The sequence below is a fragment of the Athene noctua genome, chromosome 2, assembly GCF_965140245.1.
Source record: "Athene noctua chromosome 2, bAthNoc1.hap1.1, whole genome shotgun sequence".
NCBI lineage: Eukaryota > Metazoa > Chordata > Aves > Strigiformes > Strigidae > Athene > Athene noctua.
The window spans coordinates 119,631,132-119,646,711 of NC_134038.1; the positions used below are offsets into that span (position 1 = coordinate 119,631,132).

Genomic DNA, 15,580 nt, shown 5'->3' on the forward strand with positions numbered 1-15,580 from the left:
CAAAGGACAAAAAATTGACGAGGGTGAATGTAATGAGTCAAACTCATATTAAGTGCAAGGGTTTTTTTGGCTAAATGATCTCTGAATTCCTCAAGAATTATGTTTTACTAAGACAAGAAGCACCAACAGCAAATAAATCGCCTGTTACTCCCTTTCAACAAAAGACTCATCATGAACCAAATTGTGTAAACTTTACTTGTATTTATATGTGTCGCATCAGAGGAAAAAATCTTAACAGGATTTGAGAGCAAAAGATGTGTCCTCAGTCAGTTCATGTGCTATCACGTTATCACATTACCTTTTATGAATAGTTCAACTTAATATATTAGCCTATGATACCACATGGACTAAAAAAATAATTAGACTGAAAGACTGTCCTATTCGTCATGATGTATAAAACGTTTCTATCAGCTGACCATCCAAGATGGTCTTTCCTGGAAGCTTGTCATTTTAATTACCACCTTGTGTCCCCATTTTCAGAGGCTCAACTGGTGTCCTTAAGAGCTGAAATCAGCATCATCCAGATCCCAGAGCCAGCATCTCAAAGCTGCAGAGAATATCAGCTTTCAAATAGCATAAGGCATTAGATCTAAATTTAGCTACTCATGAGATTACCTACTTAATTTGTGCCAGACTTGCCGAGAGTGACAAGAGGGAAACAGAAGCAAGATGGCCTACTGAATAGAACTTAATAACCATCTTTTTGCAACTTCCTTAGCTAGAAAACACATTACCAATATCAGTTTTACACTATAGTAAAGGCTTTTTTAGTCCTAGACCACTGACTCAAACGTGTATTTTTTTTCATTAACTAGCTTTTTTGTTACCTAAATCAAAAAAAAAAAACCCTATGTTGAAAAGCATCAAGCCATTCCCCATCTTGCCTCCCATACTAAGTTCGATATCCATAGACAGACTTTTGCATTTAAATGAATCTGAAATCAAAACTGTAGTAGACATGGCCAAAGTACTTCAAATATATATTATATGTAGTTGTAGTTATTTTCAAGTGGACTTTGTTAGCATTATCAAATAGTTCTTCAGTTAAAACAAAACACATTCGCTCCCATTTCTTCCTTTGAAAATAGTACAGTAACGTACCTTCAGCAGTTGGTATTTCTGCACTCAAAATTGACCTAGTGAAAAATTATCAGAAATAAGTTAGTTGGAAATGAGACATTAAAAATTAAATTCAAACTTCATCTGAAGTAGCACGACCTCAAAAGTCTTAAGAGTGGGAAAACTTTATCTAATTTTCAAGTTTCAACAGTTTCCACTTTGACATCCTTTAATAAAGCAGAAAGGCAAGCAATTGCAGCCAAACTTAAATACAGTAAAGGAAAATGGTTTCCAGTTCATCTTGCAGAAGATAAAAGTCTACGATTTGCTGCCAGCTCTTTTAACATAAAATATATAACTTTGGTTGTTTACAAAAAAAGTAAATGATAAAGCAGAGTAGATGGAAAGGAAACTATATAAAACCAAAAGTGTTTATCATTAGACAGAACAGCTATACAGACAGCTATAATACTTTATGGTGATTCACTGTTCACCATTTTACATGTGGGGGGCATTCGCAATAAATTGGTTGTGTTGGCAGTGCTTTGATTTTTATTTTATAATAAGCTATAGGAAACACTTGATTGTTTTTAAAGAGAAACAATAACCTTGCAAAATGTTTATTTACTAAACGAACAAAGTCTCTTCACAAGCTTGTTCGTGTCTACCTGCACCAGAACGCTACACAGAGCTACGTACGTGCCTACCTATCTGTCTCCTTTCGTTCTGCTGATGTTATAGGTTGTGTTTTAAATCTCTCAGAAGTCTTTCTATTTTCACCAGGAGTAAAATAGCGCCTCGGCCTTCGTGGCCCTCTTTCACGGTCACCACTGGCAGACAAAGCGCTACCTGCCGTTGACATCTCAAACCGAGATTCACTTTTAAACCACACGACAGAAAGCGCATAGAAAAGAAAATAGAAAAAGAAGTAAAGCATAGATGTAAGCATCTCAACAATTCACTAGAGATCACTCTGCATGCTCCTGTGGTAACATGCGCAGACGTACACATTCCAGCTACCCCACATCACAACTTGCACTAGCAAGCAGAAGCACAAAAGCAGGATTCAAACCATCTCAGCCTCCAGTACACACTGGTGAGAGCTAAGCTGTGTGCTTTAAGTGCCGAACACAACTGCTGTTGAGTGTGTGTAATTTTTGCCAAGGACGTGCAAGTTTCACACGAAAATACGTCTGAAATGTCACCTACAGTTCCGTTTTCTTGTTGGCATTAGCAGACTCCAGAAAGACATTACGGAGCTGGGCAACAGAGACTTTTGTGTCAACCATGCCAATCTCACCGTTTGGTGCATTTGCTTCCGTGCTCTCCTTACTTTTAAAAGCTTCTAGCTTAGGAGCCACAGTATAGTCCGACATTGAGCGAGTCAGGACTTTATGCTTTGCTGTCGACACTTTCCGAACAGGAGCTTTTGCCTTGGCAGGCTGCAATACAGACCCACTCTGTATGTACATAACAGCTTCACTCCTTTCTATGTTCTCAGGGGTCTTAAACTGCTGCTCTGGAGCCTGCCTCTTATTGCACTCCAGCTCTCTCTGAACTTCCGAGTTAACTTTCAGCTTGCTTGTGAAAGAGGAACTCCCCACAGGGCTATCCAATTCTCCTCCTCCAAAGAGGCCTTCATGGTTCTTCCCTTGCTTGCGAATCTCAGATGGCAGAATTGGTCTTCGGCCTTCAGAAGCCTGCTCACCCTTCAAAGAATCTTCTTCATCAGGCTTTGCTCCATGACCAAGTGCCTCTTTCTTTTCACCCTCTGATGCACTGGCTGCTGGCGATTTTGTTAAGAGGCTAACATTGTCTGGCCGGAGGAAGCTGCCAACAGAGATGTTTTCTGGTTCTTCTGTTGCCATCAGCTGAGCTGTGTGAGCTATGCCAGGAGGCTGAATATAGCCATGTATTGGTTGGCGGACTGAACTGACAGGCTCATTTATAACCCTATCAAAGGCAGGCGTTTCTGTCTGAAGAGGCATGTAGTGGGCTGGCACTGGATGGGATTTTCTCTGAGATACTGTGTCTGTGACAAGTTCAGGGCTTCCACGAGCACTTTCCTCTTTCACCAGTTTCTCTCTAACTTTTACTCTTTAAGAAAAAAAAGGATTAAAGCTGTGAACAGCAATACCCAATCTGGGAAGGAACAGAGACACCTACTGTAGGTATAGACAGCGACATTGGATTAAAATAAAAAGCAATCAATACATAAAAGACAGCAATCTTATGATGCAACCCCTTCCTCTCCCCCTGAATCTTAGCAACAACATTGCTCAAAAACATTCAAGTGATACACAGGGCCTTGAACATGCATGACTCCTGAGAAGGTAACTGAGCAAGCTCTGAAAATGTACAGCCTGTTCCCAGGAGGTCACAACTGCTTTTGTCAAACAGCACATAACCATAGTCTCAAACAAACAAGATGATCAAAAGTGCTTTTTGTATTATCAAAGTGTTGGGTTCAGCCTGAAATTGCAAATTCCATTGGCAATCATGTACGTAGTCAGATTTGGAACATGTCTAAACACTGGGCAGCTTATGACATATCAAGATGCTGTTGCGTTAGGGAAAGGGATGAAAAAAGCCACATTATCTCCACCTAGCTCTTCAGATGTTTTCCCAGAGACTTTTTTAGTCGTGCTTTTGTGTATCATATAAGACATCCCAAACGTTACACATAGTGTAACCTGTTTCAGTAAGTGACAAAAAAAATGTTGAAAGTGCAAGCCTTAAATCCCAAAGTGAAACTATGGCATGGCTGTTGCTCTTCAGAGGGCTTGCAGGGGAGGAAAACATAAAAAAACCCCAAAACTCAAACCAGACATTTGGTTTTAAACATTTTGTTGCCTTCTAACATGCAAAATTTACAGGAACATTCCCAAAAGTTACCTTACTTCAGTGTATTTTCTGGGAACACCTCTAGACTTGTGTAACATCCATGCAAAACAAGAGTTATATTCTACCTTTAGACACTTAATGCAACTGCATTAACGGAAGGCAAGCATGTGCAGCTGGAGGCAGCCTTTGCTCTATGACTACAACTGCAGGTAAGCTCTCCAGCAGTTTTACAGCCACGCCTAGCGTTCAGACAGCTTACAAGTTGAATGTTTGTAAATATCACACAGAGTATTAAAAATGAAAGCCCTCTATTTCCTTCCCACCCAAATGGATATAAAAAAAATATTTTAATCCTGAGGAAGGAAACTCAAGTACAACTGAAGACTAGCACTTTATTTGAAAGTAAATAATCTAGCTCAAAGTATGTACAATTCCAGGCTTGCTACCAACAGACTTTTTGGAGCTTACATTATTAAAAAAAAAAAACAAGCAAAATTTAGAAAAAAAGAGCAAATGAATGCCTGAGATAACTTTGGATACCCAAATTATTATCTGAAACACCAACCTTTCTAATATTTTGGTGTTTCTTATCTCTGAGAATTGGTGCCTTTATCAGGGAAACTTCTCAAAGTTACTTAAACACAGAAAGTCTGTTCAGTCTGAAAAAGTGATTCTTTAAACTAAATGTAACAAACATTCTTCAGAACATCCACAGTGATGTTAGTACTGGGTTATAAGAATTACTTTTATTAGTAACATGGGAAAGAGTCTTCCTGTAACCTTTCTCATGGTGAGCTAACTGCATGTGTTACCAAACTGGGAGAAAGCAGCTGCTTGTAGCTCTGATCAAGGTCTTGCTTTACTTTTCAGTATAATTTTTTTACTTCTTTTGTACCATTCTCCTTTGAAATTCAAGGAATTAATTGTAGGGTATGCCAAAGTGTGTGGTATAAAAATCTGCTGGTTTGCAGAGTACAAAGTAGGATAAAATGTGAAGTTATAAAAATTAGTGGAAGGCAGAGTGATAGTAGCTATGGAAGAAGCTAGGGGCATTTGTAGTACTTCATCAAAATACCAATTGGTCGTAAAATACAATTAAAGCAGATGCTTCAGAAAAGTTTCAACAACTGTTTACCCACAAGAAACAACACTTTCTAACTTAATGCTGCTGCTAAAGGAAAATTAAAGGCAAGTGTTAAATGAAGACAGAGTAAAGAGCAAGAAAGGCGAGGTTTGTAATCTGGTTGTTAGCCACACAGCTACATTTTATGATACCTGGAGGGCCAGCTGATAAGTGAAGGTGTGTCCCCTTCCGAATCTTTCTGAAGAAACCATTCAGGTTTTGCTTTCCCTGCACTACTACAGAAAACAGAACTTCAGGTAATTTTTGAGATCTCTACACATGCTCTCATTGTTTCTCCCAAACTTCCCTCCCCACCACTCCTTTCTGTTTTTTAATTACTCAATTACAAAAGACTGTTGATGAAAATAAAGGCACATCACATTAGTCAAATTGAAAGGTGATAAACTGTGAAACAAACTATCATATTCATTCCATAAACATGTGAAAAGTGTTCTGAATGTTAAATATTCTGCAAAAGTAACTTTACTAATATACATCGTCCAGGATTTGAGAAGTGAAAGCAACTACACAATCTTGGTTTTGCCATTTGCTATTGCAGGTCAGGTTGAAGGGTTTACCATAAGGACATCTGGAAAAGTTGCTAAAACTATTTCTTTACTTTGGTTTAAAGTGGTAAAGACTTCTGGATCCAAAAACAAAGTTAAATGTTCAATTTAATTAAGTTAGAAATTCAGATGGCTATATCATACTTCCTAAGAAGTTCTCAGAAGTGTCTGGAACCCCTCTCTCCTCTTGCATTCCTGTATCACTAAAGCTTCCAAAATGCAAACCCAGTGAGCTGAAGAAAAACATGCTGGGTGACAGGGGAAAGGAAAAGCTTAAAAACCAAAAGTAACCCCCAGTTTGATCGTGTCATTCTGTTTCCATTTTGGACTTGAAAGCATAGAAAGAAACAAAAGCACTGCAAACTTTTCAAAGCCCTGCAGGAAAGGGTGTTCGTATACTACCTACACACAGTTTCTCAAACACCTTCCTAACACCCACCTCCATCTACAGTCCCTCAGCAACAGTATATCACATCAAATACTTTTAACCTTGCAAGCACAGACTGTCCGGCCACACCAGCGTTTACAAGCTCCCTGGAGGTGACAAGCATCCAGGCTACTTTTCATTACCTACAGCTACATCTGGAAGAACTCCTCACATTGCAGTAGAGCCATTTAAGACGAAAATCCCAAATTAAGCTTCAGGTCATCTACTTCAATTTTTCTTAGCTGGTCTTTCAATAAAAATAGTTGGAAAAGGTCAAATCAACAACTGTTCTTAAGATAACACTGCATTTACGGCAAATAAGTTTAAAGTTGAGAACTCACCTACAGTTGTTACCTTGTCCAAATCAAGCTTAGAACAAAGTCAAACACCAACTGTGAAAACACTTTTTGTTTTTCTAAATGTTTTTGAATTCCTAAAGGAACTGACCAAATAGGAGGAAAAAACCTGTCACAGGAGCTGACCTGGTAGCTGGAATTGCTTTGAAGGAAGCAAACTTCCTTCTGTCTCTTAATGTGTACTTTGGCACATTTTTATAGTGGGCATGGCCCAAGCAGCAATTATTTGTACTTGATCATTCATCCTTTGAAGAGAGCAGTCAGAAGAACACAAGCCACGTTTTGAATTTAGAGTTAATTAGCCACTTCAGCAGCCAAATGCAGACAATGTCAAGTGATACCTTCTCAGCACTTTGTTGCCTTCTCAGTGATGGACAATAGGATTAATTATTAAATCTTCTTAGGACCGAAGGCACAAAGCTTTTATATGTACTCCAAAGCAAGCTGCATTTATTTTCCAATTTGAGCACAGCACTTTTAAATTTAACAAAAATAATTTTGCCACCTATATAATGTAGAACTGACTTCAAAACTGCAAACACCTGGAAATCTGGCATTAGCCCTTATTATGCTTGTGAAAACGGCCTCATAGAAGACTGCCACACAGTAATTTTAAACTGACTGCATGGAAATAGGCAATGACTTCTTTACCACTCAGAAACAGGGACAAGAGTTTCTGAGAGGTTGCTCTTAAATCTCTGAATATCACACCAGTGAGTATGCACTGGCACTGTAAATTGTCAGGGGTACTAAAACGAAGAATGGGTTTTTGGCAACTTGGCCTTTAAAATACTACCTACTGCCTACACACGTAAACAAGAGACCGAACCCTAAATTTAAACTCAGCTGCTCTAAGAGCTACACCACATCGTGGTGGATGAAGATTTCCTTCAAAACATAAGACAGACAGGAACTGTGGAAAACTGTTTTACACAAATGCTGACCCAAGACTCATCCAGAAAGAATCTGAAATTAGTGATAATGCGGTCAGCATTTTGTATTAAGTTATGACTTATTCTTGCTGCTTTTGCCCCAATCTCTCATTTGTTAGTACGGCACTACTGCAGAGCAGAGAAGTAAAAATGTCTGGAACTGTCCTAACATCAGAACCCACCTGAAAATGGATCTTACCATTTCATTATCTGAAAATTGAGAAAAACTAAGTCTTAACTAAAGGAAGACCTTGCAGAAGGGGCCTGTCTCCAGTGCTTGCCAAACACAGCTGATCCCTTAAGGCTTCACACAGCATTAGATCTCGTAGGAACATATAAATTAACAAATGAAAAAGTATGCCTCCATTAAAAACACTGTACCTTAATCTTTTATCTTCTTCCCAAATTTGTATCATCTTGTATTATTAAAAAAGTAGGTAATGTCAGAAGTGACAACTTTAAAAAGAAAAAGATGGAATTTGTGAATGCTTTGACAATGTGTTCAGCCTGATCAGTCTGAACTTGTAACTGGTTTATAGAGCTGCATTAGAAACACCACACTTGTTAGCTAAAGATGAAAGAGCTTTGTAAGGAGACAGTAAAGGCTAATCTGTGAACAAGCAGATTCATGTGTCTCTCTATAGCCTGCATGCTGCTTCACCAGGGCAACTGCCATCCCACCAATGCTGCATGAAGCATAGCTTCTTCCGAGCTGGAAGAGATAATCACCCAGAAGGTATTTCATTGTTCAGTGGTTCATTGGTTTCCCCTCACAGAAACAGGGACCAGGATTGCTTTATAAAAGTAGAGAAAGTAAAACCCCTTTTTACACTACAGCAGACACTTTTGGCTATGAAGTTTGATGGGCTATTTTCTTTGTTTTCTTAAGGCTGAAAACTTTGTCCCCTCTTTCACCTTATAAAATAAAGCAAACAAGCTGCCAGTGGTCCACTGCTCCAAATATCCCTCCCTATCAGTAATTGGATTAGTCAAGGGATTTATCTCCAATTGATCATTTGAAAATAAGGGACAATATTTTGTAGTATTTGTGTTGAGACTGCTTCAGAGGCAAGTTTTTTGGAGCCTGGAATAACCTAGTCAGCTCAGGGAGTTCCAGTACAGCTCTGGTCTCAGTTGTACGGATGACCCTGTGATGACTATTTTCCTTAGCATAGTAGCAGAACTGTAAGCTTAAAACATAAACTTAATAGAAGATGGTACTTCCTAAGTATGTTGGATTATTTTCCCTCTGATGGCTTTTTTGAAATTACAGTATGCCTTCAAAATTTTGGCTTAATTGGAAGAGCCCAATGACAGCTCATACAGCCATATATCCATGCAAAAGAAGGTGAGCAGATATAGAAGTTACCTGAATAAGAAAAGCTATGAAAAAAATAATGAGACTACTACTTGTGTGTCCTATGCAATAAAGTAAAACAAAAAAGAAGACTAAGTACATTTGAACAGTTTACAGGCACTGGAAATAGATAGCTTAATCAATCCACCAGGTGCTTAACAGTTGACATGGAAGATTGTTCCTTATTCAAACTTTAAAGTATGTTTATGAGAGTTAATAAAAAAGGCTACAACAAATAGGAATCAAGTTCTGTGACTTTGATGGGAAGGATAACTAAGTCCAGCCAATGTAGCTTGTGTCTAAACCTACTGCAAAAAATGCCAAAGAGTGTAAACAGTTCTGTTTATGTCAGTTCATTTCAGTTTTCTTAGAAACGGTCAGCACAGCTCAGCATGATGCAGATGTGTTTACAGTTAAATTCTCATTACATCATTTTTCGCTGCAACATTTTAACTTATCTTTTTACAGTTGTTATTTTCCATTTATCCTTTTACCTAGAAATTTAAGAATCACACTTACGAGAAAATCATACTTCTAAAAAATTCTTAATCACATGTTGTTTTCAGTCACCATATCACTTTGACAGTCTGGTTTTGCACTACAGTGTGAAATTACAAGGTGAAATCAGTGAAAACTTTTTTTTTCCCTTCTGGAAGAATCTGGTTACCTTATTACTGGAGTAAATTTGCAAATCTGAACTAATTCAGCATACCATGAGGGAGGCTATGTTTTCCAAATTCAGCATGGAATTTTAACTCTTCCCTCCTTCCCTTCACAGACATATCCTGATATTATCTGAAATATTAATTCTCACAGTTCAAAAGGGTTTTTACACTTTCACAGCAGGAAAACATATCAACTATTATATTTCAACTGAACCAAGATACTTTTCAGCTTTTAACTGAGACCTGGTTTATTTTGGTGGAAGCCACCATAAAACTATTCAAATCCTCACTGAGAAACAGCTTGCCTTTACTTGGAAACCCACACCCAAACAATTACAGGATACAGAGGAAAAAAGTTAAAGGCTTGATCTAACAGGTTATGAAAAAATAAAGAGAGTAGATTTAGGATCATAACTCCTTCAATTTCTAGTTTGTGTAAATATCTCAAACATCAGTTATTCCATATCCTGGCCCACATCCCCGGCCTAATTTTAGCATAAATTCTAGAAATATAAAGTGCAACCAAGGACATGCCTAATCCTAGAAATAGATACACACTTCCTTGTATTAGAAACACACTGTGATTCAAAAAACCCTATCAATCCAACCTGAGACATCCAAAGCCACTAAATACACTCTTCAAGGTTAATAAATACATTCTCATAAGTACTGTAGACATTGCTGCAGAAGGTGATTAAGATAAAGGAATCTACTGTATAAAAACAACCCAGTTAAAAATAATGCTTACCTTTGTCTGATGTTGCTGTGCAAGGGCTGGTCATTCTGCAAATGGATTGGTGAGGCTGCCCGCTTTGGTGAAGAAAGGGACTCTCTGGAGGTTTGCTTTGGTGATATTGGCACTTCATTATAGGAGGAAGATTCTCGTCCAGAAAGTGAAAGGGTGACAGAGTTATCCAAGGTTGCTGAAGGGTCAGAAGCCTGTCTAATGGCACTGTCATCATCTACTTTTCTATTACTCCTCTCGTTTGAGAGGTCTTCTTTATCTGGAACACTATCTTTTTCATGGCTGGAGTACTCTTTGGATTCAGAAATCACACTCTTTGATTCCTTTGTCTCAGTCCTGGACAAATACAGGGAGCCACAGTCCTTGTTTTCCTCATTTTGCCTTTCACTTTTCACTCCCTTTCTTTCCACACTGTCAGGATCTTTCCTTGCCCGTGTATATCTGGATGAGTAGTCAGAATCCAAATCAGAATCAAGAGATAATCCATATTTTTCTGCCAGCTGACGCCTCCTCTCTGCCTTGTACCTAGCTATTCTTTCTGCTTTTGACTCTAGTTCCTGGACATCCATGTTTCCTGTACTATACAAGGGCTCTGTATTACCTCCTGTGATTTCTGCTCGGTACCTGGATGATCTGGGTTGTTTTTCTATGGAAGAATCTGAAGTTTCCTCCTCTTCATTTGACCTTCCTGTCAAAAGTACAATGAATATGAATAAGTCTACCCAAAACTCTGAGTGCTCTACCCACCATTCACATCGAGTGAACTAAAAGCTTCCCATTTTCTTGCAATTTGAAGTGTACTAGTGACTAAACAGACACATTACATTTTTGCACTTACCTCTCCAAAAGTACATACAAAAGATTAAGAAGTATGTATTAGTTAAAATTCTTTAAGTGTCTCATATCAAATTGTTGTCTTTTTAAAACAATATGGATAATCAACCTTTTTCAACTGGAGAATTAAAAGGCAAGTTAAATAAAAACTTGACCACAGCTCTTCTATAAAACTCCTCTCCATGTAATGCACAAATGATAGGGTAGAAAACATGGAGTAATTCAGCAATGCAAGACTGATTGATATGTACTACTTACCTAAGTGGGGACTGTATGGATCAGTTGCACGCATATATCTTGGTGTATCTTCCTCTAGTAAACGGTGTGTCACTGATCCTGGACAGTTTTGTAGAAGCATAGGTTGTGTATCATTTTCAATTCCCTCTAAGCGTCTAGCTATTCTCTCTTTTCTGAAAAATATGTGAGAAATGTGAAATCAGGCATCTTTGAAGATTTGAGGAGAGAGTTTCTAAGAGGAGGTAACAAAACAAGCTGTGTGTTTTGTTTTACAGACCAAAGACTTTTTTTTTTGTTACCTTTTCATTTCCAAAAAATCTTGGTTGTTTGGTTCAAACAGTTTTCTTAATTCTGAAACTGAGACAACAAAAGATTATACAGTTTATAAACTAGTAAGTTTCAGAAACTCACAGAAACTTGCTAAAATGCTTTAGAATAAGAAGGAACAGTCAAAGTTAAGAGGTTTGAAATAGCTTTTGTCAGGGAACAAGCATTTTGCTCTTATTTTCCTAGTTTATTAAGGTTGTGCTGTCAAAAGTGCCTCAGGCACACAGGTGCAAACACCAAGGAGTCCTCCCCTCCAGGTACTTCCAGGCTAAGCTAGAATCTGCTATGCCATCCTAGCCGTTTTCAAGATCTAGTATAAACTGGGAATACTGTATTTTGATTAGCTGAGATGAAGTTTAGGTGCTATAGTAACCTGTTGCAAAACCAGGTAGCATGGAATTACTGTTTACTCCATCTACACAAAGGTTGGGGACTATGCTGGAAGAGAAACAGTGTCCCCTATTCCTTACTTTCCTTCACTCCCTTATACCAAGCATATCCCAATAATCCCGGTGATTCACAGTTGGAGTGAAAATTACTGTGTTCCCTCATGATATTCCTGCATGGTTAATCCCTGTCTCCCTGTCTACTTTGCTAATTTTTCCTTGTCGTTTTAATCAGATATACTTTCCTTCTTTCACACTAAACTGTTTGGTGGTGCTATATGCTAGTAGACAGCTGTCACAGTTCACAAAATAGTAGCAAACCAACAGGAGGCCCGATAGATGAAGTAATCCCTATATATATAAACACACGTATGCGCACAGTTATCAGTGATGTTTGCAAACCACATTGGAGCAGCGAGTGCTGCATAAACAAGGGTAGTGTGACTTCTTACCACCAGGAAGAGAAACCATCCAGGCTGTCAAAGGACACAGTGAACTAGGGGGTGTGGGGGTGTGTGTGGTGTGGTGTGTGTGCCTCACACACACACACACCCATATCACTGCCTTGGCAAAGACATGGTGCTAAAAGCTGCGTGCACCTATTCTGATGAAACGTACCTCTGGAGTTCTGATCCTGTTGACCCAGGGATCAAAAGTTAAGCAAGCTAAAGTCTACAGCCTGCTAAATCAGCCCTAGATTGCCATCAGAAATGCCTGATGAGTCAGGAGTGTCTAGTTGACACTGTTCCGCACCACTGCAGAAGTAAATCTATCAGCTTTTTCCCCTACCACTATCACTCTGGATACTTAGAAGATAAACATTTTTGAAACACCACCCTTTTAAAGATCAGATGCAGCTTCTCTTCCTTTCCTCTACTGCAAGAGCTCACATGCGCAGCTAAGTCGGGGTTTTAGTTTAGCTGACACACATCCAGGAAGTTTGCTGTAGTCAATACCAGTGCACACACCTCATAGATACAGATAGGTACTTTTGGCTGTCATATCAACCTTACATGCTGAAAAGCCACTAGGACTCCTGGTAAAATGTCTTGGATCAGCAAGAATGAATGTATTCTGATCATGAGTGCTCAGAGAAGCAAATGAATGAGGTATGAATATAGTGTCTGAGGCTACAGATGAGTGCCTGCTGAGAATGTACAATTAACAGGGGAAAGAAATCAACTGGGCCACTTGCCAAAACAACTCCTTTAGTCTACATTTCTACAGAAGACAGACTCAAGCTATCTGCTTCAATTTCTCAAGACAGGTTAGGTCAGATTGTGACCATGCTATTATAAAAATCTAATACATACATAATATTTGATGCAACTAACAGTGCAGAGTAGCTAAGTATGAAGCTACTTAACAGTGCTAACCCAAGAGACACCTCTACTGTGCCTAGTTTCAGCATCTACAGCAAACCAGATTGAAGCCTGTGATGTTGACAAGGTTAACAGTGCAAGATAGCCACTGAAAGTCAGCAACCTCTAGGCACAGATCTCTGGAGATTAATGGGAACTGGACTTGGGCAATGCAAAATTTGCATCCTGAACTGACACCAAAGGAAAGATGAGCCCTTACACTGTGTTTTCATAGACTTTAGTCTCAATGCACAAGCAGTTCCCAGTGCTGCCCTACCTACTTAAGCTGTGCTAGCAGTGGAACTGTATTAATCACAGAACTTATCCATACGAAGCCAGCCTTCATCTCACATTCACACCAAAGGAAATGGTTTCTCATAAATACTTTGCTCTCACCTCTGCCAAATCTACTTCTGTTTAAGTTTGTTCCTCTGCCTATTAGAGTTTTTCTGTTCCATCTGTTGGCTATACATACATAAAATGGTCAAAACAAAACCTGTTATTGTTCTGCCACTTCAGACAGGTCAAAGGCCTCCACAGTTCACAGTTAATAAAACTACATTCCATTCAAATCCTGATCATTTTTCTTCCCTAGTCACCGATTTATACAGTCCTTAAAAAGATCATCAGAGAACAGGTCTTTTACAGAGCTTTAGTAAAGTTCTAAAGCATAGCTTCATATACAGAAGTCTTCTCTTTTTTTTTTTTCCCCCCCCCCAAAAAAGGAAACTTGACTATAAGTTGTCCACATACAAGAAATGTGGAACATCCAAAGAACTCCTAGCAGCATTAGCTCAACACCCTCTTGCTACGTGTTAGCTGAAGTTCCAGAGATTCTACTACCGCTTTGCAGCCCTAAAAAGAGCGCTAGCCTCATGAAGAATCTCTCCAACACCTTCCCAAACAAGATGGGTCAAAAATAGCATGGAACTACTCTATGCTGCCTTACACTTTTTCCACACTTGAGATTCCAGACAGTAATTTCAGCTAGGTTGGCCAACATCTGCTGAGCTTTTTTATGAAAGCAGTTTCAGCAATATTCTTCTGGTAAAGTGGAGGAAAAAAGCATAAGAAAGAAAAAAAAAAAAAATAAGAAGAAGATGATAAAATGCAATAAGTCTTCTACTCTAGTGATTTCTTTTTGCTGAATAAAATATTTGACCTCAAAACATGAAAGCCAGTTGGAGAAATTTCACTGCCAAAGACACTGGTCAGTCCTTGCAAGCTTAGGTGATCTGGTTTCTCGTTTTTAGTTTGCAGTTTGACTATGTTGGTGCCATTTTCACAATTTTTCAACATGACCACCAGAAACTCCACCATTTCAAAGACCCCCACCTTCCAAAAATCCCTAGTAGTGAGTGAGCACACACATTTGTGAAGCCTCAATAGATGTGGATCAAAAGTTTACCTGTCAGAGACTTAATTTCTCAGAGCTGGTAAATAACCATTGCAAGACAGGTATATACATTTTCATTTTGAGGAAAATTTAGCACAACAGTGAAGCTTACCGGTCTCGTTCCTACCTCCTCCTCTCCTCACCTGGAAAAATGGTTTACAAACCAAGTTGGAGAAGCATTTATCTTTTGTTTATGCTAGCAGAGGCATACTAACATGTTCAATGCTTAACTGCAGGCAGCATTGTGTGAGACTTCAGCTAGACTCTTTGAACTGCAGTTAAGTTTGTATCAGTTGAAAATTAAATACATTCCTCTGATTTTCCAACATGTGCAAATCTGGATCAAATAGGCCCTATATGGGACAAATAACCTAGATTTTCAGAAGATGTTTGGCCTCAAGTAGTCCCCTCAGAATAACACCATCAGTTCCCACTGTTTACTTCTTAAATCTGGTACATACCATATCTAATGCCTTTATTAGGAGAATCATTTCTTATGATATAGAGACATCTTGGAATATAAATTAGTTCACTGAGAAGCAACTTACAGAGAAGGTTTCTCAAGTGAAGGCTCTCACAATTACCTTGTTGGCCAGCATGACTGTAAAGTTAAGTATATGGAATAATAAGGGACTATATATTCTTACTGACTAGTGCTCTCAGGTAGTCTGTATCGTATTAATGCATACCACTCTATTCCATCACTGTCAATGAAATCTCTTTCTGAACATCTGTAATGATTATATTATAAAAGCAAGCACACCACTTAAGTATCACTTAAATGTTATGCTGCAAGAAGGACTCCTTTCTAAAGGAACTCTTCAAGAAATTACATTAAAAGAGCAAGCCATTTCCTTTACACTGGGATTAGTGCATCTAACCTTGTAGTTTGTCTGAAAAAGGTAAATACCATCAAGAACACACACACAATTTTAACTGAAGTTCCGAGATCGACAACATCCCTG

The 15,580-nt window shown here is 38.6% G+C and overlaps 1 protein-coding gene across 17 annotated transcripts in view; it reads right to left on the minus strand.

Annotated features, from left to right (window-relative positions):
- SVIL (supervillin) overlaps positions 1-15,580 on the minus strand; it is a 143,286-nt gene that overhangs the window by 47,087 nt on the left and 80,619 nt on the right. For 11 of the 17 annotated variants that reach the window (XR_012633191.1, XM_074900051.1, XM_074900047.1 and 8 more), the window contains 7 exons: positions 11,445-11,502; positions 11,167-11,318; positions 10,078-10,762; positions 5,179-5,262; positions 2,269-3,156; positions 1,767-1,937; positions 1,102-1,136 (listed from right to left, as the gene is read on the minus strand). Coding sequence is in view for 16 of the 17 variants with exons in the window: in XM_074900047.1 (XP_074756148.1) it covers positions 1,102-1,136; positions 1,767-1,937; positions 2,269-3,156; positions 5,179-5,262; positions 10,078-10,762; positions 11,167-11,318; positions 11,445-11,502 (2,073 nt within the window). In the remaining variant the exon portion in view is untranslated. The remainder of the gene's footprint in view (positions 1-1,101; positions 1,137-1,766; positions 1,938-2,268; positions 3,157-5,178; positions 5,263-10,077; positions 10,763-11,166; positions 11,319-11,444; positions 11,503-15,580) is intronic. The other 6 variants (XM_074900040.1, XM_074900052.1, XM_074900046.1 and 3 more) reach the window with 6 other exon arrangements.